This window comes from Musca autumnalis, unplaced genomic scaffold (genome assembly GCF_047663935.1).
Source record: "Musca autumnalis isolate F117 unplaced genomic scaffold, ASM4766393v1 scaffold_2, whole genome shotgun sequence".
NCBI lineage: Eukaryota > Metazoa > Arthropoda > Insecta > Diptera > Muscidae > Musca > Musca autumnalis.
This window is the reverse complement of record NW_027411755.1, coordinates 192,879,852-192,904,224: the sequence shown is the minus strand read 5'-3', so window position 1 is coordinate 192,904,224 and position 24,373 is coordinate 192,879,852. Positions and strand designations below refer to the sequence as shown.

The 24,373-nt window shown below is 37.2% G+C and overlaps 1 protein-coding gene across 1 annotated transcript; it reads left to right on the top strand.

The window, feature by feature from the left end:
* The first annotated feature begins 2,467 nt into the window (after positions 1-2,467).
* On the top strand, positions 2,468-15,204 carry LOC141392479 (carbonic anhydrase 2-like). Its single transcript, XM_073965417.1, has 5 exons — positions 2,468-2,514; positions 11,152-11,187; positions 11,258-11,682; positions 14,659-14,916; positions 14,998-15,204. The coding sequence occupies exons 1-5, from the start codon at positions 2,475-2,477 to the stop codon at positions 15,202-15,204; spliced, it is 966 nt and encodes a 321-aa protein (XP_073821518.1). The 5' UTR covers positions 2,468-2,474.
* Positions 15,205-24,373: the final 9,169 nt, after the last annotated feature.

Below are 24,373 nucleotides of genomic sequence, written 5' to 3'. Positions count from 1 at the left end.
ATTTCTACATTTTTGAACGAGTATTTGTATGCAGAATAAAGCCTCACGGGTTCCCTTTCCTTCCTTAAAACCAAATTGAGTTTCTCCCATTTCCTTTTTACATTTCTCATATATTCTATTCTGGATAATTTTAAGAAAAATTTTAAGAGCATGACTCATTAAACTAATGAGACGATAGTCATTGCATTTTTTGGCATGGGGTTTTTTTGGTATTGTTATGAAGGTGGATTTTAGCCAATCCTGTGGGTATATACCAGTATCGTAGATGTAGTTAAACAGTTTTGTCAGTAGATCAATGTTGCTGTTATTTAGCATTTTTAATAATTCAATTGGAATTTCATCAGGCCCTGTAGCTTTTCCATCTCGAAGGGATTTTATTGCTGATTCTACTTCATTATTTGTGATGCTGTTTCCTGTCATATAATCTGATGCGATGTTAACGTAGCTTGATCTGTTATCATCCTTAAATAGTGTTTGGATATATTCTTTCCAGATATCTTTCTTTTCTGCAATTTCAAAGACCGGTTCATTGTTGTTATTGAAAAGGACAGATGGATTTGTATTCCTATATTGTCCAGATGCTTCTTTTAATTTCTTATGCAGGTTGAAATCGTCATGTAGGCTCATAAGTCTTTCAATTTCCTGACATTGAGTTTTTAGGTGATTATTTTTAGCATTACGTATCTCCCTTTGAATTTCTCTATTTAGTTCCCAGTATTTTTCGTAATCTTTATTTTTAAATGCTCTTCTTTCATCCATTAGCTGCAGGATTTCTTGAGTCATCCAAGTTTTGGTCTTTGGTTTTATAAAATTGTCTAGGGTGTTTCTGGCTATTGAGTTTATAGTATTATTTACATTATTCCATATATTTTCTATATCTTCGCTGTCGACATTATTCAGCTCTGTATTTAGTTTTGTACATACATCCGATTTTAGTGTTTGGTTTTGAAGTTTTCCTAAGTCAAGTTTTTTACTTTGTGCCTTTTTAGAATGAGTTTTTAGTTTTATGCGTATCTTTGCCGATTTATATAATAATTATTTATTTATATCTTAAAAATATTATTAGGTCAGTATTGCTATAAGCCGCTCCCTATCTGTCCGAATTTCATAATAAAATAGAGCTATATTTAACTTTGAAGCGATATAAATTAAATTTTGTTACCTTATCTTTACACACAGTTCTGTCACGCATTCCAATTTTAATCAAAATTGGAAATACCTACATTGCGTGAACGGTGCATCAAATATATTAAATCGGGCTAAAATATGTGGAAACTATATCCAAATCTGAACCGATTTCAATATAACTTGGCAAACTTATTTCAAAACCGAATTCGTTCACACGTTTTATCAAAATCGGACAGAATTTGCGTGTTTGATGTCCCAAATACTTCAAATCTGGTGAAAATACACATATATGGGAGCTATATCCAAGTCTGAACCGATTTTAATATAATTTGGCAAACTTATTTCTAGACCAAATTCCGTCGTATGTTTCAAATTTTATCAAAATCGGACAGAATTTGCCTGTTTGATGCCCCAAATACCTCATAACGGGTGAAAATATATATGGGAGCTATATCCAAATCTGAACCGAATTCAATATAATTTGGTAAACATATTTCTAGACCACATTCCGTAGTATGTTTAAAATTTTATCAACATCGGACAGAATTTGGGTGTTTGATGCCCCAAATACCTCATAACGGGTGAAAATATATATTGGAGATATATCCAAATCTGAACCGAATTCAATATAATTTGGCAAACATATTTCTAGACCAAATTTCATCGAAATCGGATAGAATTTGCATGTTTGGTGGATTAAAAACCTCAAATCGGGCGAAAATATGTATCCAAATCAGAACCGATTTTCTCCAGAATATACAGCGTTCGCCATTTGGCCAAAAAAATTATTTTCCCCAATTTTTATTTGAATCGGAAAACAAATGCGACCTGTACTTTGATTACAAAAATACATGGACAGACGGACGGACATGCATAAATCGACTCAGAAAGTGATTCTGTGTTTATGCCTAAAAGGAACTATGGGTCTATATCGCTTCCTTTTGCATGTCACATACAAATGCACAAAGACATAATTAATACCCCTTACCACAGTGTGGTGTAAGGTATAATAAGGCAACAGGGACGTTTGCAGGTAGGTGACCAGAAATCGAGGAGTCTTGAGGTATATTCTTCGTTTGCAATTAAAGTCAGCCCTGTAGTTAGTCCCTCTACCTACGTTGGTGACTGTGATCACCTTCCTCTTCATCCTCTATCCCTCAAATTCATAACATTCTTTAGTCAACTGGTCAGTAATAAATATCGCATTAATATTACAACAAGTTTTTTCCATTGCTTATTACACATGGGACTGGTCGTTAAAAAGGTCACTTTTAAAAATTAAAAAAAAATCTGTTCAAACTTTTTTGTTGACAAAAACAATAGTTCTACAAAAGTTTTCAACTAAAATGTATCTTAAATTCTATAAAAGGATACTATTTTATATTGGTAAGAGAATATAAAACAAGTAAAAAAGTGTCAGTCGGCTTTGCCGACAGATATATACCCTCAGCCAATGTGAAGCGAAACTTTTACCTCCGGACAGATCGAATGTATTTCAGGTCTCTTCAGAATTTTGTGGCCCTTATTGGACATTTAAACTTGCCGACAACAATGTGGAATAGGACACAAATGTTGAACTTTTGTAGGGCAGGTACTCTTAGGGAGGACAGATATGGGCCATGTTAGAAGTTAAACTAAATTTTGATAAAATATTAGGAGATCCAACGTTTGGACCAAGTTGGTTGCCCCATTCAAGTGATACGTCCTAGCATTTTGGTGACATCTTTTAAATATTGGGGAGAAGTACCGAAAGTTGCGGACCGGTATTGCCCATGTAACTAAGTTTGGATATAATATGACGAAGAATAAATGTTGGACCAAATCGGTTGAACAGTTCGAGAGTTATCGTGTTCTCCGACCGCCACATATGGTGACATAGGTGTTTTTTACACCTTTCGGGCTGTTTTCCCAAAAAATATGGACTTGCCCCTGAAAAAACTTTTACCGTCGTAATGAAGGTAGCGAATGCAAATCGCTTCTACAAAAATCAAAGTGATTCGAGAGCAGGTCTTAAAGTGAACTTATCCGAAATTTTGTGTGAGAGGTACCAGAAGGAGTAGGCAAATATAGTCCATATTCGAATCTGATCTATATCTGATAGATATATTAGGATGTGCAAAGTATGGATTACATCGGTCACTCCCTTCAAGAGTTATCGTGCGCAAATTTTTTCCGAACATTTTTGAAGTTTTGTGGGGGTGGTACCTGAAGGAGTGGACCGATATAGCCCATCTTCGAATTTAAACTATGTTTTGATAAAATATTACGAAGACCAAATTTGGACCGAATTGACAGATCCGTTCGAGAGTTATCTTGCACTCCTACCACTGCACAAGGTTTCATAGGAGATTTTTGCACCTTTCCGGCCATTTTCTAAGGAAGTATGTACTTGCCCCTGATGAAACTTGTACCGTCGTATGGGGGGAAGTAAATACAAGTTGTTGCAACAAAAATCAAAGCGATTCGAAATGTTGTGTGGGAGGTACCCGAAGGAGTGGGCCGATTGAGTCCATATTGGAACCTCATTTAAGTTTGGTAGAAATTTCACGATGTGCAAAGTATGGACCACATCGGTTACTCCCTGCAAGAGTTATTGGGCCCACAAATTTTCCGAACATTTTGGAACCTTTGTGGGGGAGGTACCGGAAGGAGTGGACCGATATAGCTCATCTTCGAACTTAAACTAAGTTTGGACAAAATATTTCGAAAGCCAAAATTTGAACCGAATCGGTTCATCTGTTCGAGAGTTATCGTGCGCACCAGCCAGCCAGACAGACAGGCAGACGGACGGACATTGCTAAATCAACTCCAAATTGTCTGAAACACATTTCGTCCAAACATATTTCGATGACACAAAAAAAAAAAAATTGTGCAATCAATATTTCGTTGCGTATCCTTTATTCTGGATGACATCCGCACATCTTGAAGGCATGGGGGGATATTAAAGTTCTATTTATTTCAGACGAAATAATTAATTTTCGAAAAATTTAGCTTAAATCCTCAAAATACATAAAATCGGGAGTTACCTTTATATGGGGACTATAGCCAAACATTGACCCAGGTCCACAATTATTTGGTGGAAAAGTTTTGTGACCACTAGGAACCCTAAGTACCAAATTATAGTTAATTTTGTAGGAAAATGGGTCTTATATCCTCAAAGTACCGAAAATCGGGAGGTACTGCTATAAGGGGCTATACCAACATTAGCCGATATTGTCCATAATCTTCCAAAAATGATTCTACATCATCTTGTGGCCAAATACAAAATCGCTTAGATTTAAAAATTAGCGAAAGAACAATTCACAGCAAAGCTGTAGGGACCGGCTGCTTATTCTGTCGACGACCAGAAAAAAACCTTTTTTATCGATAAACAAGTAAAAAAGCATTAAGTTCGGCCGGGCCGAACTTTTCATACCCTCCACCATAAAATATTCATTCCTGTCCCCAACTTTAAGTGAGTACGTTAAAATGTTAGATAATGTACATAAAATGCTTCATTCGGGAGGCCCTTTTTTATGGTGCCTATATCTAACTGTTGACAATTTTTGGTGGGCTAGAAATTGGGAGGTACTGTTATATAGGGGTTATAATAAAACATGGGCCTATGTTGACAGTTTTTGATGGTAGCCTTTAATGTCAAATAACTCCTAATTCGGTTAAAAAATTTAGATAGAATCCTCAAAATATCGAAAATCGGTACATAACGTGGGAACTTCAAATGTCATTAACAGCTAGTTCGGAGGTATCTGGGCTATACGAAAATATGAACTTAAATGAAAAATTTTTGTTGGCTTTTAAATTTCAGATTACAGAAAGTTCGTCCAAAAAATAAAGCTAAGGTACGAAAAATCGGGAGATTTGTTTTGGGGCTATACCAAAACATGGACCTACGTTCGGTTAAACATTTTAAGTAAAATCCTCAAAGTACCGAAAATCGGGAAGTATCGTTATATTGGGGCTATGTTGAAAGTTGTTGATGCAGATGTGTGGTGACCACTACAACCTTCAAATGTCAAATTATAGTTAGTTCGTTTAAAAATTTTAGCTAAAATTGGCAATTACTGAAAATTGGGAGGTACTGTTATGTATATGGGAGCTATATCCGAACATGGACCTATGTTGACAATTTTTTATGGAGAGGTGTTGTGACCACTAAGAACTTCAAATGTCAAATTACTGCTAGTTCTGTTAATATTTAGTTAAAATCATAAAATTACTGATAATCGGGAGGTACTTTTATTTGGAAGCTTTATCAATACATCGACCTTTCTTGACAATTTTTGGTGGAGAGGTGTGGTGATCACTAAGAATTTTAAATGTCAAATGTTCAAATTACAGATAATTCGGTTAAAACTTGTAGGTAAAACTCTCAAAATACTGAAAATCCGTTATATGGGGATACCGAAATCCGTTATACCGAGGTACCGTTATAAGGGGCTATACCAAAACATAATCTATATATATAAAAATGGTGTAAAAAATGTATAGTAATTCATAAAATGAGAACGGCTAGGCCGATTTCTGTAAAAATTTTTGTCAGTTATTCGTATTTTCGAGGAGAAGGTCTTTACAGAAGAAAATTTTGGAAAATCTCTCTGGAAAAGTCGGAAAATTGGAAAAATCGAAAATTGAGTTTTTGTATGAAACTTTATTCCTTAATAGCGAGACGAAGTTCGCCGGGTCCGCTAGTTTGATATAATTATAATTGTTTTGAATATAAGTTTTTTGGTCGCTAAGAACCCTAAATATCAAATTATAGCTAATTCGGTCTAGAAATGTGAATTTAAACGTCAAAATACCTGAAATCGGGCGGTAACGTTATATGGGGGCTATTCCAAAACATGGACCTATATCCACTAGTTATATAAGTTTATTGACATTTAAGAACCCTAAATGCCAATTTATAGCTAAATCGGTCTGTAAATGTAACTAAAAACGTATAAATGCCATAGATCGGGGGTTCCGTTATATGGGGGCTATACCAAAACGTGGACCTATGTCCACAACTTTTGTTATATAAGTTTATTTACACTTAAGAACCCTAAATGTCAAATTATAGCTTAACCGATCTGAAAATTTAGCTAAAAACGTCTAAATACCGTAAATCGGGGGTACCGATATAGCGATATAGCCCATCATCGAACTTGACCTGCCTGCAAACAAAAGACGCATTTTCCCAAAATGTCAGACAATTTTGGTGGAGAGGTGTGGTGACCACTAAGAACTTCAAATGTCAAATGTTCAAATTAAAACTCTCAAAATATCGAAAATCAGGATGATCCGTTATATAGGGCTATACCAAAACGTGGACCTATGTCCACAACTTTAGCTATATATAAGTTTATTGACACTTAAGAACCCTAAATCTCAAATTATAGCTACATCGGTCTGAAAATGTAGGTAAAAAAGGCAAAATACCGTAAATCTGGGGGTACCGTTATATGGGGGCTATACCAAAACGTGGACCTATGTCCACAACTTTTGTTGTATAGGTTTATTGACACTTAAGAACCCTAAATGTCAAATTATAGCTACATCGGTCTGAAAATGTAGGTAAAAAAGGCAAAATACCGTAAATCGGGGGTACCGTTATATGGGGGCTATACCAAAACGTGGGCCTATGTCCACAACTTTAGCTATATATAAGTTTATTGACACTTAAGAACCCTAAATGTCAAATTATAGCTACATCGGTCTGAAAATGTAGGTAAAAAAGGCAAAATACCGTAAATCGGGGGTACCGTTATATGGGGGCTATACCAAAACGTGGACCTATGTCCACAACTTTTGTTGTATAAGTTTATTGACACTTAAGAACCCTAAATGTCAAATTATAGCTACATCGGTCTGAAAATGTAGGTAAAAAAGGCAAAATACCTTAAATCGGGGGGTACCGTTATATGGGGGCTATACCAAAACGTGGACCGATATAGCCCATCATCGAACTTGACCTGCCTGCAAACAAAAGACACATTTTCCCAAAATTTCAGCGTCCTATATCCATTTTTGTGGATGCTAGAGTGATTACCACAGACGGACGGACGGACGGACGTGCACAGATCGACTCAGAATTTTACCCTGATCAAGAATATATATACTTTATAGGGTCGCAAATGAGTATTTCAATGCGTTACAAACGGAAAAACAAACTTAATATACCCTCCATACTATGGTGGAGGGTATAAAAACAAGTGAGAACGTCGTTAAGTTCGGGCAGCTCGAACTTGTTACACCATCCACCACGAGCTCTATTGAAGTAAAATGGAACAATCAGTTTCCTTTCGTTTATGAAGTACACAAAATACCAAATTTCAGCTAGTTCGGTAAAACTAACCTGCTTCAAAATACCGAAATTCGGAAGGTATCATTCCATGGGGGATATATCAAAACTTCGATCTATACCTACACATTTTTGGCGGAAAGTTTTTAGACTCAAAGAAGACCACAACCTTCAAAATACCGAAATGCGGAAGGTACCGTTCTATGGGGGCTATATGATGGCGTGGACCTATACCTAAAAATTTCTGGGGGAAAGTTTTATACGCCTAAAGAAGACTAAATATCAAATTTCAGCCATCTCGGTGTGATAATGAGGCTAAAACGTTCAAAATATCGAAAATCGGGAGATATTGTATTAAAATAAACATTTAAACATTTTATGGTAGAAATATTTCTTAGCCTCTGGAAACACAAAATACAAAGTTACAACCGATTCTTCGGTCAAATGGGTCTAATACATTCAAAATATATTAAAATGACGCGTACTTTATATGGGACCTTATATGGGGGCTATATAAAAACGTGGACCTATATAACCCAACTTTGGTAGGAATATTTTTTGGCCTCTGGAGACACAAAGTACCAAATTACAACCAATTCGGTGGTAAAATGGGCTAAATATCTTAAAAATTCCTTAAAACTACGACGCGTCACGAGTCATTTTGTATGGGGGCTATACGAAAGCGTGGACTTACATAGCCCGCTTTCAATACCAGAAGTCCTACGTAAAAATAACATATTTTCCCAAAATTTCATCAACCTACGTCAATCCGTTCGGACGCTAGAGTGATTTCCACAGACGGAAAGACGGACAGACGGACGGACATGGCTATATCGATGTAGAATTGCACGCTGATCAAGAATATATATACTTTGTGGGGTCTACAATGATTATTTCGAGTAGTTACAAACGTAGTGACAAACTTAATATACCCCCCATCCTATGGTGGAGGGTATAATAATAAATTTCCGATATTTCGATAAAAGCCTCAAAATACCCCTAAAATCAAGAGGTACGCTTCTATAGGGGATATAGGAATCCGCGGACCTATACAGATAATTCTCTTCTGGAATATTTTATAATCCCATGGAAGACTAAATAACAAATTTCAGTGGGATATTGACGTCACAATCTTCAGAATTACGGAAATCGGGAGGTACCGCTCTATGGAGGCTATCGAAACGTGGACCTATACCAAAGAATTTCAGTCAGAAAGACTTTTACCTCCAACAAAGACTAAATACCAAATTTCAGAATGCCGAAAAGCGGCAGGTACCGTTTTTGGGCCTATATGAAGGCGTGGACCTGTACCGACAAGTTTCTGGGAAACACTTTTATACCTCCAATGAAGACTAAATACCAAATTTCAGCCATTTCGCTGGGATATTAAGGCCACAACCTTTAAAATGCCGAAAAGCGGCTGGTACCCTTCTATGGGGGCTATATGAAGGCATGGACCTGTACCGACAAATTTCTAAGAATCAAATTTCAACCACTTCGATGGAATATTGAAGCAACTACCTTCAAAATACCGAAAATCGGGAGGTACCGTTCTATGGGGCCTATATCAAAACGTGGTACGATGTAGCCCATTTTTAATAGCAAACATCCTAGGAGTAATAGAAACTTTTATATCAAATTACAAAGCTCTATCTAAAGAATTGCGAGCTGTATCTTGATTTCAACAGACGGACGGACAGACCCTGATCAAGAATATATGTATATACTTTATAGGGTCTCCTATGAATATTTCGATGTGTTACAAACGGGATGACAAATTTAATTATACCCTCATCGAAATAATGGTTTTATAGTATGTTTATATATAACCGGATTTAACAAACCCACTGGGTTTCAAACGTCAACTCCTTGGCGTATACGTCAAATAAATCGTCATTGAGATGGTTAACCCTGCAAAAGGCTATAATATAAACATGGCCTTAGACTCCAAGTATGTTTGGACGAAATGTGTTTCAGACAATTTGGAGTCGATTGAGCAATGCCCGTCCGTCTGTCTGTCTGGCTGGTTGGAGCGCACGATAACTATCGAACGGATCAGCCGATTCGATCCAAAATTTGGCTTTCGTAATATTTTGTCCAAACTCAGTTTAAGTTCGAAGATGGGCTATATCGGTCCACTCCTTCCGGTACCTCCCCCACAAAAGTTCGAAAATGTTCGGAAAAATTGTGTGCACGATAACTCTTGAAGGAAGTAACCGATTTGACCCATACTTTGCACATCGTGAAATTTCTACTTACCTTAGATGAGGTTCCAAAATGGACTCAATCGGTCCACTCCTTCAGTTACCTCCCACACAAAATTTCGGATAAGTTCAGATTAGGACCTGCTCTCGAATCGCTTTGATTTTTGCTGCAACAACTTGTTTTCATTGCCCCCCATATGACGATACAAGTTTCATCAAGTCCATACTTCCTGAGAAAATAGCCTGAAATGTGCAAAAGCCCCTGTAACACCGTGTGTAGTGGATGGAGCGCAAGATAACTCTCGAACGGATCTGGCGATTCGGTCCAAAATTTGGACTTCGAAATATTTTGTCCAAACCTACTTTAAATTCGAAGATAAGCCATATCGGTCCACTCCTTCAGTTACCTCCCCCACACAAAGTTCAAAAATGTTCGGAAAAATTGTGCGCACGAGTGACCGATGTAATCCATACTTTGCACATCCTAATATATCTACCAGATATAGATCAGGTTCGAATATGGACTATATTTGTCTACTCCTTCTAGTACCTCTCACACAAAATGTTGGATAAGTTCACTTTAAGACCTGCAGTCGAATGACTTTGATTTTTGTTGAAGTTATTTGCATTCGCTACCTCCATTACGACGGTAAAAGTTTTTTCAGGGGCAAGTCCATATTTCTTGGCAAAAAAGCCCGAAAGGTGTAAAAAACCCCTATGTGACCACATGTGGCGGTCAGAGAGCCCGATAACCGGTTTGGTCCAACATTTGGTCTTCGTCATATTATATCCAAACTTAATTTCATAGGGCAATACCAGTCCACAACTTCCGGTACTTCTCCCCAATATTTAAAAAATGTCACGATATCACTTGAATGCGGCAACCAATTTGGTCCAAAATTTGGATCTCCTAATATTTTGCAAAAATTGTAAAAGTTGTAATTCGTAACATTTCATTTGTAATTCGATTATTATATTTGTAATTCGTAACATTTTATTTGTAATTCGAGAATTCCAATTGTAATTCGAATTATTCCATTTCTATTTCGTATTATTCTATTTGTAATTTCAATGGGAATCATTCGAATTAGAAATGGAATAACACTGTGCAACATTTTTGAACCAATCGCGTGCAAAAAACTTCTGTCCAGAATTTTATGAAAGTAGAGGACCAATACGCAAATATAGCCTCATCTAAAAATGGTTAATGATTGAATTTTTAAAACAAATCGGGGCTGTATCTCTGAAACCAATACGAATCTTGTTTTGACATCTGCAGCAAACTTATAGATAAGAGCAATAATAATTCGAATTACAAATGGAATAATTCAAATTAGAATTCTCGAATTACAAATAAAATGTTACGAATTACAAATAGAATTCAACAACAACAACAAAAATATTTCGAGTTACATCTGAAAAAGGTGTATATTGAACGTGATACGATTCCAAACTTTGTAAACGATTGGAAACAAGCTAACATTCATCTGTGTTAACATTCTTAGCCTTAATTAATTGCAATTTCTTTTCTCTCCCAAGCCTTTCAACAAATCGTTTTTAATATTGCAGTCAAAGGTGGGTAGTGAGCTTCCAAAGAAAATGGTAAAAAAAGAGATTTTTAAAAATATCCCCATCCTAATTACAGCTGCCGTAACATCTGGTCGAACTGTTTGCAATGGAAAATATATACGACCGTATAACGATGACGAAGAAGATGAAGAAATAGAAATTGTGAATAAAACATTTTCACCGTTGCTGTGTGAAAACTGTAATGAAACCTCACTGTATACAATTCTAACAAATAATGGCCGACAGCTGTTGATTAACATGACCTATAATAGCAGTTACAGCATACCCCTCCTCAGCAATGGACCCTTGGAGGGAAAGGGAAAATATCGTGTTCATGGAATCAACTTCAATTGGCTCTATAGAACGCCTGCAGAGTGGTCATGGCATGACGTTATGTTTCCCGCTGAATTACATATTTTATTTTTCAATATGAAGTACAAAGATTTCGAAACTGCTGTGAATGCCAATGAAGGCGTTGCCATATTATCAATGATATTTCATGTAAGATTTAATTTCAGTTATTTGTTGACTTTGAAGGGCGAACGAAGGCCACTCTAGAGTGGTTACATTGAAACAATGTCAGGGAATTATTGGTTCTTCGATCGAATATCGCACTACAGTAATTTTATGATATTAACAGAACTCGATAATTTTATAACATTTGCTTTTTTACAAGAGAGATAATATATTTCATGTAAGATTTTCGAGAGAGTAAAATTCCATCATCTGTGCTCTCCGCAAAAAGAACAAGTTAAAAACATTATGTTCGGCCGGGCCGAACTTTTTATATTCTCCACCATAAAATATTCTGAACCAAAATGGAATAATTTGTTTCGTGCTAGGGGCAAAAATTATTTTACCACCTAAATAAGGTCAAAAAATTTATCTTCAGTTCTGTTGGTATGTCTTCAGTCTGTTGGTACCTTTATATGGGGTCTATAGCAAACAACTAAAAAAGTATCAGTCGGCTTTGTCGACAGAGATATACATACCCTCAGCCTATGTGAATTTCAACTTTCATCTACGGACAGATCGAATGTGCTTAGGGTCTTTACAGAATTTTGTGGCCCTTTTGGGACATTTGAGCTTGCCTACAAAAATGTGGATTAGGATTAAAGTTCAAAAGTGTTGCGGAGAAGGTACTTTAAGGTATAGACGGACATAGTCCATTATGGTAATGGATCTTATTTTTGGAGTGATATCTTTTCGATAGATATAGAGCCCATTAGTCATTTCAGTGGGTCATGGGATAACTTTTGGTCCACAGATCTTCGAACAGACGCTAAACTGCCCTTAGACGGGGGAGGGCCATTTTAGAAGTTAAACTAATTTTAGACAAATTTGTTGCCTCGTTCAAGATATCGTGCATACCATTTTAGTGACTTTTTTAAATATTGGGAGGAAGTACCTGAAGTTGCGGACCGGTATTGCCCATCTTCTAACTGAAACTAAGTTTGGACAAAATATGACGAAGGCCAAATTTTGGACCAAATCACAGGAGTTTTTTTACACCTTTCGGGCTGTTTTCTCAAGAAGTATGGACTTGCCCCTGAAAAAACTTTCACCTTGGTAATTGAGGCAGCGAATGCCAATTGCTTCAACAAAAATCAAAGTGATTCGAGAGCAGGTCATAAAGTGAACTTATCCGAAATTTTGCGTGGGAGGACAAATATAGTCCATATTCGAACCTGATCTTTATCTGGTAGATATACTAGGATGTGTAAAGTATGGACCAAATCTGTCACTCCCGTCAAGAGTTATCGCGCGCACAATTTTTCCGAACATTTTTTAAATTTTGTGGGGGAGGTACCTGAAGAAGTGAACTAAGTTTGGACAAAATATGAGGAAGGCCAAATTTTGGACCAAATTGGTTAATCAGTTCGAGAGTTTCCTTGCGCTCCTACCACTATAGGTGTTATAGGTGTTTTTTCACCTTTCAGGCTATTTTCTTAGGAAGTATGGACCTGCCCCTGATGAAATTTGTACCGTCGTATAGGGGACAGTGAATACAAGTTGTTGAAACAAAAATCAAAGCGATTCGAGAGCAGGTCCTAAACTGAACTATTCCGAAAATTTGTGTGGGAGGTAGCCGAAGGAGTGCACCGATTAAGTGCATATTGGAACCTCCTCTACGTTCGGTAGAAATTTCACGATGTGCAAATTGATTCAAATCGGTTACACCTTTCAAGAGTTATAGTGCGCACAGATTTTCCTAACATATTCGAACTTTTGTGGTGGAGGTACCGGAAGGAGTGTACCTATATAACTTATCTTCGAACTTAAACTAAATTTGGACAAAATATTACGAAAGCTAATTTTTATGTGGAATCCGTTGATCCGTTCGAGAGTTATCGTGCGCTCCAGCCACACAGACAGACGGACGGACATGGCTAAATCAACTCCAAATTGTCTGAAACGGATTTCGTCCAAACATACTTGTTGTCTAAAAACATTATTTCGATGAGGCACATTTTGCCCGTATGAAAGTGTATATACCTGAGGGTCTAAAAATGGACCCATGTGGACTATTTTTGGTGGAGAAGTCACGGGAAGTTTTCAAAATACCGGAAATCGGGGGTACCATAACGGTACCAATGCTTCTATACCAAAACATGACGATTTGTGGTGGAGAAGCTTCCTGACCGTTAAAAACCTCAATTTTCAAATGGCAGCTGGTTCGGTAAAAAATTGTAGCTAAAATCCTCAAAATACCGAAAATCGGGTGTACCTTTGTATGGGTGCTATTCCAAAACATGGACCTACATATATTGGCGATTTTTGGTAAAAAAAAGTTTCGGGACCACTGAGAACCTCCAATGTCAAATTACAGCTAATTCAGTCAAAAAATGTAGCTAAAATTCTCAAAATACCATAAATCGGGTGGTACCGTTATATGGGGGCTATGCCAAAACGTGTACGTATCTTGGCAATATGTAGTGGGGAAATTTTTTGGTTATTGAGAAGCTCAAATGTCAAAATTTCAGCAAGTTCGGTCAAAAAATTTAGCTAAAAGCCTCAAAATACTTTAAATCGGGAGGTACCGTTATTTGGGGCCTATACCAAAACGTGGACATATCTCCACTATTTTTGGTGCAGAAGTTTTCCTTTGAGTTGTTCAAACTCCAAGTGCCATATTGGAGCCAATTTGGGCAGAAATTTTGACTAACATCCTCAAAATACCTTAAATCGGGAAGTACCGTTATATGGAGACAATTTTTAGTGGAGACATTTCTTGGCCATTGAGATCCTAAAATGCCAAATTGCAGCTAGTTCGTTATATGGGGGCTATACTAAAACGTGGACCTATAAAGCCCATCTTCGGACTTGGCCTGCCTATGGAAAAATACACTCGGGTGCAAATTTTTAACGTTCTTTCTCAATTATTGCGGACAGAAAAACAGAAAAACAAACTTGATATGTCCACCATACTATGGTGGAGGGTATAACAAAACCCTCAAAAACAAAACTTTGTTTTAGGTCAATCAAAATATGTCCAGTTTCTTAATGTCATCAATGAAATTGGCATTGACAGATGTTATTCATCCCTACACCAATATAGTCATACCCATTGGTGATGATAACATAACACTGAACAACTTCTTACCAAGGTCTATCGAACTTTTTCACACATATGAGGGTACCATGACTATGCATGATACCCCATGGCAATCTAACTGTAAAGCCAAAGTGATATGGATTGATATCGATGAATCATTAAACATTCATCCGGATGATGTAAGAAAATCGACTGAATGTGATACAAATAGTAATATTATTAACAAAATATACATACTTATATTTTTATTGATGTTGTAGGTTATGGAATTTAAGAAGTTGCTCAATTTTCGTCGCTATCCACAATTTCCTCAAGTTGAAAGATACAAAAGTCCAACGGGCATAATTTATAGCTCACAAATTGCAAAGGAGGCACAAAATAACGAAGGAGTCAATATGGGGTCAAACGTGTGGTATTTTGTTGTTATTATGGAAATATTTGTACATTTATGCCTACGATGTAAATAAATGAAAAATTAGTAAACAATTGTCTTTCAAAATTCATTGACTGATTAGATAGTCGTAGGGGATGAAAGATACTAAGCAACGGCCCTGACCAGCTTTAACATGGCAATACCCAGGGGCCTAATTACGACATTCGATTTGATCGAGTATTTGCTCGTGAATGAAAAAAGTCGAACTAGGTGCTAGGTGCATTAGCAATTTGTTACAACAATGTCAAAAAGTTTTACAAAAATAAATCATTCCGTGCAGTTTTCTAGCACAACTTCATCCCGAATTTGTTACCCTAAATGTCATTCAACAATCTCAACAAATATTTACATTTTTCATTAATAATTTTATTTTTTTAGTTTTTGCCTTAAATAAAAAATATTTTTTACAATCTACCTTCTAAATGTTCTTTGAAGAACACATAGGTTTTCATGATTCGATTTTTTATTCACGAGCAAATACTCTATCGAATCGAATGTCGCAATTAGGTCCCAGGATTTAACCTGGTTAGATGAATTTAATGGGTGACGTAGGGGATGGAAGATACCAAGGAACGGTCCTGACCGCTTTTAACATGGCAAAGCCCAGGATTTATCTTGGTCCCTCTTTCATCTCAAGTGGACACTGACCTCCCCGTGGTGTCACCTGGGGAACTGCCTTTAACACCCGTTAAAGGTAGTGAGCTAACATGTGCCGCGCGTTCTCCCATACGAACGTTAAAAACTTGGGTTTGGGCGTCGGGTTAGTAACCCTCCCCTAGAAAAAAAAAAACAGCCTACTATGAAAAAACGAAAGAAAAGAAAAACAAACCCCTCTAAAGTTGACGAACCCCGCAAACGTTTTAAGGACCATGATCTGCGAATCTGCACCTGGAATGTTCGCACTCTTTATAGAGAAGGTGCAGTCTTCGCATTGGCAGACGTACTTGGAAAGTACAAAGCCGATATTACTGCCATACAGGAAATACGATGGACTGGGAAAGATGTCACAACAACACCTAAAGGTGACGCACTGTATTATAGCTGCCATGACACAAAGCATGAGTTTGGTTGCGGTTTTGTAGTTGGTCGGAGGTTAAAACATCTGGTCTCCAGCTTCACCCCAGTGAATGAAAGACTTGCTACAATTCGATTTAAAGCAAAATTCTTCAACATCAGCTTTATCTGCGCTCATGCCCCAACCGAAAACAAGGACGAACAGACCAAAGATATATTCTACGAGAGCTTAGAAGAAACATATGACCGTTGTCCTGCCCATGACATTAAAATTGTTCTAGACGATTTTAATGCCAAAATTGGAAAGGAGAATATCTTTGGACAAACAGTTGGGAAATTCAGTCTACATAGTGAAACATCAGACAATGGAATGAGGCTGATAGACTTCGCAGCGGCAAAAAACATGGTAGTTAGCAGTACCAGATTTAAGCATCTCGATATTCATAAGGGCACTTGGCTGTCTCCAGACCAAAGAACAATAAATCAAATTGATCACGTTGTGATAGATGGAAGACATTCATCGAGCGTGTTGGATGTACGATCGTTCCGAGGAGCAAACATAGATTCGGACCATTACCTCGTTGCAGCAAAGGTACGTACCCGTCTAAACGTTGCAAATAAAGCACGGACAGACACAACACGAAAGTTGGACATCGCCAAGCTGCAAACACAACAGATAGCCACAGCATATTCCACTCAACTGACCCAATTGCTTAATGATAGCGCTTCTCGTCCCGATAACATATCAGCACAATGGCAAAATATTGCCCATTCCATGCAAACAGCCGCAAAATCAGTACTTGGATACCAGAGACCTCCACCAAAGAATCCGTGGTATGACCAGGAGTGCCGTGCTGCTACCGAAGAAAAAAATACGGCATATAGGGCTACTTTACAATCAGTAGCAACGCGTAGCGCACGAGAGAGGTATCGGGAGAAAAGGAGAGAGGAGAAACGTCTTTTCCGCAGGAAAAAGAGAGAAATGGAAAAGAGGGAGTGTGAACAAATGGAGATGTACAAGAGACAGAACGAAGTCCGAAAATTCTACCAAAGAGTGAAGCATCAAACTGATGGCTTTGGTACAGGAATATCCTCCTGTAGAGATCAACAAGGTAATTTGGTAACTGATACAGATAGTGTGCTCAGGATATGGAAAGAACATTTTTCCAAACTGTTGGTATCCGATAGCAGTGAAGACGGCGAAGATACCACATATCCAATCCCAGATGATGGTATTGAATGTATACCGCCCAGCCAAGATGAGGTAAGGACAGCAATAAACCGGCTGAAGAATAATAAGGCGGCAGGAGCAGATGGCCTACCAGCCGAGCTGTTCAAAACCGGAGGCGACACGCTGATAAGGTGTAAGCATCAGCTAGTTAGCACCATCTGGCAGGAAGAACGCGTACCCGACGATTGGAACGTGAGCATCCTATGTCCAGTCCCCAAGAAGGGTGATAAGACTGTGTGCTCCAATTATAGGGGCATAAGTCTGCTCCCTATTGCATATAAGATAGTATCTGGCATATTGTGTGAGAGACTAAAGCCTATGGTCAATGAAATTATTGGACCCTATCAGTGCGGCTTTAGACCTGGCAAATCCACCATTGACCAAATATTTACCTTGAGACAAATCCTGGAAAAGACCCAAGAAATGCAGATCGACACCTTCCATCTTTTCGTCGATTATAAAGCAGCATTCGACAGCCCTATACGTTCAAAGGTGTTCCAAGCCATGTCTGATTTTGGTATTCCTGCAAAGCTCATTCGACTTTGTAGAATGACATTAACTGAGACGAGATCCTCAGTTAAAATTGGAAAGAACCTCTCCGAAGAGTTTATTACCAAAAGAGGTTTCAGACAAGGAGACGGCCTGTCGTGTGATCTATTTAACATCCTACTGGAAAAGGTCATACGAGACGCGAAGGTCAAAAGAAATGGAACGATATACACGAACAGCCCCATGTTACTGGCTTATGCCGACGACATTGACATCATGGGTCGATCGGTAAAGGAAGTAACTGACACCTTTGCAAAAGTCGAAAGAGAATCTGCTAAAGTTGGTCTGGCAGTAAACTGCGTAAAAACCAAGTTGATGGTATCGACGCGTAATATGTCCATAAACACCGCACCATCTGTGAATGTTGGTACCTATAATTTTGAGGTAGTAAAGGACTTCGTCTACCTCGGCATCGCCATAAGCACAACAAATAACATCAGTTGTGAAATACGAAGAAGAATAGTGTTGGCTAACAGATGCTACTTTGGGCTGAGTAAGCAGTTTAGGAATAAAGCCACCTCTCGTCAAACAAAAATAACACTGTACAAAACACTGATACTACCCGTGCTAATGTATGGTTCCGAAGCATGGGTACTTGCTCAAGCAGATAAGGCAGTGCTTTGTGTGTTTGAGAGAAAAATTCTTCGAAAGATATACGGGCCAATCTGTGTTGACGGCGAATATCGGCGTCGTATGAACATCGAGCTGTATCAACTATACAATGACATCAATATAGTTGAACGAATCGAGATACAACGATTGCGATGGCTAGGCCATGTTATAAGAATGAGTGATGATGAACCCGCTAAAAAGGCGTATAAGTACGGGCCGCATGGAGGTTCTCGCAGATCTGGAAGGCCAAAGCTTCGTTGGAGCGAACAAGTGAAACGAGATATCACAAAGCTACATATCCCAGATTGGGAAAATACAGCAGCAAACAGAGAGGATTGGAGATTTTTTCTTAGTTCGGCTTATGGAACAAATGTTCTGTAAAAGGCCAGCTAAGTAAGTAAAAGTAAGTAAGATGAATTTAATACCCCTTAAAGCTAGTGAGCTAATATGTGCCGCGAGTTCACCCATAAGAACGTCAACAAATAAAAAGTCGTCCGGTCTGAACTTTTATACCCTACACCCATAGTCTTTACAGTCGGACACTCAGCCCAAACTAGTTAGCCCTGACTACTTAGGTGGCTGTCAAATACATTATTGTGACATAAAATACAAAGGAAATCAAATCACAATAATGAACAATCTATTATGTTTGTTGTCACATGTTGTTAACAGAACTCTGAATGGCCGACCTCCCGTAGGCCTTGCCTACACCATAAAATATTCTTAAGTAAAATGGAGTAATTAGTTGCATTTCCTGTCCACAATTTTAGGTGCAAAAAATCTCGACCACGAATACCCCAAATACCTAAATTATGTAAACTAATATGGGCACTAGGGTTATGACTTTTTGACATTTTTCCTCAATAATGATTTAATAGCAGGGATGAATGAACTTTTGCCTTTTAATCACTATGCTATCGTTTATTCCATTGAAATATAAAAAAAGTTCACGCACAAACGATTTAAAAAAAATATTTTTTTGAAAAAATATATGAAATGAAAAAATAACGTTTATTTCATTCAAATATTAAAAAAGTCGCGAAAAAAGTCACTTTGAAAAAATTTTAAATTTTTTGTATTTTGTTAAAAAATTATATTTTTGAATAAAAGCGTTTACGACATTTTTACGATTCTCAGGAATGAAGAAAAATAGTAAGAAATAAATTTTATGTCATTTTAATTATCTCATATGGCTCTAAAGTTTATTTTCAATTATATATCTGTTTTCAGTGACTTCAAAAAATTGTCCATAATTTTGATAAATTCAAATTTTAAAATCATTTTGTGCGTGAGGTTTTTTCACCGAATCACCTTATAATTAAGATTTTATGTAATCTCATGGCAAAACTCATCACGCTATGATACAGGGATATGAGGTTGCAAAAAGTCATAACCCTAATATATATTCTTGATCAGGGTAAAATTCTGACACGATCTATGAACGACCGTCCCTCCGTCGTCCATCTGTTGTAATCATTCTAGCATCCACAAAAATGGGGATAAAAAAATCGATGAAATAAATTCATAAGTCTACACTAAATAGTGTCAAATATTATTTTTTGGAACCCACTGCGTGTAGTTATGAAAAATATATACGTTTTTTTTTTGTCTAGTAAGTGGATGTAAAACCAGGTCAAAAGGAACCTTTTTGGAAGTTTTTTTTGTCTCAATTTTTAAGTTGTTTATAAAACTATGATAACACTGTGCAATAAAATTCAATTTTTTTCAAAATGATGGGAAAAACCGAGTTCATTATGAAAGTAGGGCTAAAAATATGAGACACGTATATCGGCGTTTTTAAAGTTTACGTCGGAAAGTAACCAAAACAGGCGGGGCAAGTTCCGCCCATTTTTAAATTTTTCGAAATATTCGAGTTTAGATATCTTGGTGTGGGAAATATTTTTGTTAAAAATTTTAACCCTCACGCGGTTCATCAAAGGGGTCTTTTTTGTCCTTTTTTCGAAAATCTTTCAAAAACTCATTAAAACTGTGAAATGTATATTTAAATTCTATAGCATGAAAATATCAGTATCAATTTTGCTAAAAAAAAAACATGAAAATATTTCCCAATTTTTTTGATGAAAATTTTTTCCTTCTTTTTTAAATGGTTTTATTTAGCTCACCCCGTTTGTTTTATTATTTATTCTTTGGTCAAATTTAGTAATTCAAATTTCACCCTCTTCCTGTCAACCGATTAATCTGAAATTTTGTATACACTTTGGATTTTGGTGACAATAAAATTATGTTTATTCATTATCATTATAAATTCAAGATGGCCGCCGCTACAAAATGGCGGATAACGTAGGTTTTATCAACCCCATCAATATGGGTATCAAATGAAAGGGCTCAACAAGCAGAATACAATATTCTATAAAAAATTGAAATCCAAGATGGCGGCCGCTACAAAATGGCGGATAATGTAGGTTTTATCAATCCCATCAATATGGGTATCAAATGAAAGTGCTCAACCAGTAGACTACAATGTACTATATAAAATTAATATCCAAGATGGCGGCCTCTACAAAATGGCGGATAACATAGGTTCTATCAATCCCATCAACATGGGTATCAAATGAAAGGTCTCAACAAGTAGAATACAATTTACTATGCAAAATTGAAATCTAAGATGGCCGCCGCTACCAACTGGCTGATAACAATTTTTTATCAATCCCACCAATATGGGTATCAAATAAAAGGGCTTGACAAGAAGAATACAGTGCACTATACAACCTCAATATTTAAGATGGGCGCAGCCACTAAATGGCGTATAATTAAGATTTAAATTTAGAAATTGTATCTGTAATTTAGGATTAATCCAGCCTGAATCCACCACCCAAGTCAAGATTTTTTATCGTGTTGAGGACTGTGTGGCGTTAGGGTGGCTAAAAATTATACGTCGTTAGCGGTACACCACCCAAGTTAAGGTGAAAGGTTAAAACGCGCCGAGAACTGTATGGCATTAGGATGGATAAAAATGATATGTCGTTAGCGTTTTCCCCTCAAGACTCAGGCGCATCTTGTTGTACATAGCCTTGCCCCTTTATTGGACCTCTGTGGGGGTCGACCGTTTAAATGTCCATTACTCGTGGGAACAAAATGGTAAAAAAATATATAGAAAATACAAACACAAATAAAACAGAAACTGCAACACAACGTAAACGAAGGCTTCAAAAAGCGAAAGAAAAGTATAAAGCAAAACGAGCTAAAGAAAGTGAAGGTGATAGAAATAGTCGATTACAGAAACGACGGGAACAATTAGCGTCAAAAACACCTGAGCAATATGAGGCCAGGTTAAAAAAGCAACGTCAGCGATATACACAAATGATGGCGTCAGAAAAGCCTGAAGAATATGAAGCCAGGTTAACAAAGCAACGTGAGCGATACACACACATGATAGCGTCAGAAACGCCTGAAGAATATGAACCCAGGTTAACAAAACAACGGGAGCGATACACACAGATGTGTGTTGCCTTTAATACTATCATGGGCTTCTACAATACATAAAATGCAGGGCAGCACTGTGGATCACGCAGTCGTATACATAGGTGCGAAACTGTTTGAAGAAGGTCAAGCCTACGTGGCTCTTAGTAGAGTAAGATCTTTGCAGGGACTACGTATAGAGGAGTTGGACTGCAATAAACTAACGGGCAAGAAACATTGCAATAATGAAGCACTAAATGAATTAAACAGAATGCGAAATAAAAACTAAAAACTTGAAAATAAAAATAGGCAAAAAAAAAACTTTTTAAGTTAAACGGTTTTATGTTAAACATACATTGCAATGTTTAAGATAAATGTACTAAAAACCAAATAAAAATAGGTAAAAAAAAACTTTTTAAGTTAAACGGTTTTATGTTAAACATACATTGCAATGTTTAAGATAAATGTACTAAAAACCAAAAAATAATAAAATAGATACAGTCGTGGGAATTATAAACATATGCATAGACTAGACTAAAATAAAACCGTGGGGCACGTCAATTGTCTACAATCGTTGATTAAAATGTTTGTTTTGTAATGTTACACTATAATTAGGCAGTTGTTCAACCGACATGGATGGACATGTGATAAGTAGGGCTAGAATGTGGAAACAAGCTAGCAAGCTCGATTATAAACGAGTTTTAGGGTTTCATAGTGGTGAGCGAGTAGTACTTTGTCGATTAAAGACAAACTACGAGCAGTGAAACGATTCCTCGCCAGCCAGCAGTGTGAATGTCCAACGAAAAACTAGTTAAAACATCTCTTTTATTTACATGGAGTGTATAACTATTGGAATTTCCATGAGCAAGAAAATAGTAAGTAATTTCCTCACCGTCTGCGGCCCAACTGCCTAACGACGAATTAAACGATTCTTCTATCGCACATTAAGTCGATAATTTGTAGACAATTGACGTGCCCCACGGTTTTATTTTAGTCTAGTCTATGCATATGTTTATAATTCCCACGACTGTATCTATTCTATTATTTTTTGGTTTTTAGTACATTTGTCTTAAACATTGCAATGTATGTTTAACATAAAACCGTTTAACTTAAAAAGTTTTTTTTACCTATTTTTTCTAGTTGATGCATGGAAGTAAAATAAAACTTGGTTATAGGTGAAAAGGGTCAATGGATGAAAAATTCTACACAAAATTTCACTATGAGTTTCAAAATAAATGATAAATCTATGTACACTATTTCCTTAAAAATTAGATTACAAATTTATATTTATTAGGATGAAATTATATGTTTTAATTGGGTGACGTAGGGGATGGAAGATACCAAGGAACGGTCCTGACCGGTTTTAACATGGCAAAGCCCAGGATTTATCTTGATCCCTCTTTCATCCCAAGTGGACACTGACCTCCCCGTGGTGTCACCTGGGGAACTGCCTTTAACACCCGTTAAAGGTAGTGAGCTAACATGTGCCGCGCGTTCACCCATAAGAACGTTAAAAACTTGGGTTTGGGCGTCGGGTTAGTAACCCTCCCCTAGAAAAAACAGTCTACTATGAAAAAACGAAAGAAAAGAAAAACAAACCCCTCTAAAGTTGACGAACCCCGCAAACGTTTTAAGGACCATGATCTGCGAATCTGCACCTGGAATGTTCGCACTCTTTATAGAGAAGGTGCAGTCTTCGCATTGACAGACGTACTTGAAAAGTACAAGACCGATATTACTGCCATACAGGAAATACGATGGATTGGAAAAGGCGTCACAACAACACCTAAAGGTGACGCACTGTATTATAGCTGCCATGACGTAAAGCATGAGTTTGGTTGTGGATTCGTAGTTAGTCGGAGACTAAAACATCTTGTATCCAGCTTCACCCCAGTGAATGAAAGACTTGCTGCAATTCGAATAAAAGCTAAATTCTTCAACATCAGCTTTATTTGCGCTCATGCTCCCACTGAAGAAAAGGACGAACAGACCAAAGATATATTTTACGAGCGCTTAGAAGAAACATATGACCGTTGCCCTGCCCATGACATTAAAATCATTCTAGGCGATTTTAATGCCAAAATTGGAAAGGAGAATGAATATCTTTGGCCCAACAGTCGGGAAATTCAGCCCCCACAGTGAAACATCTGACAATGGTATGAGACTGATAGACTTTGCAGCTGCAAAAAACATGGTAGTTAGCAGTACCAGATTTAATCATCTCGATATTCATAAGGGCATCTGGCTGTCTCCAGATCAGAAAACAAGAAACCAAATTGATCATGTTGCGATAGATGGAAGACATTCATCGAGCGTGTTGGATGTACGATCGTTCCGAGGCGCAAACATTGATTCGGACCACTACCTTGTTGCAGCA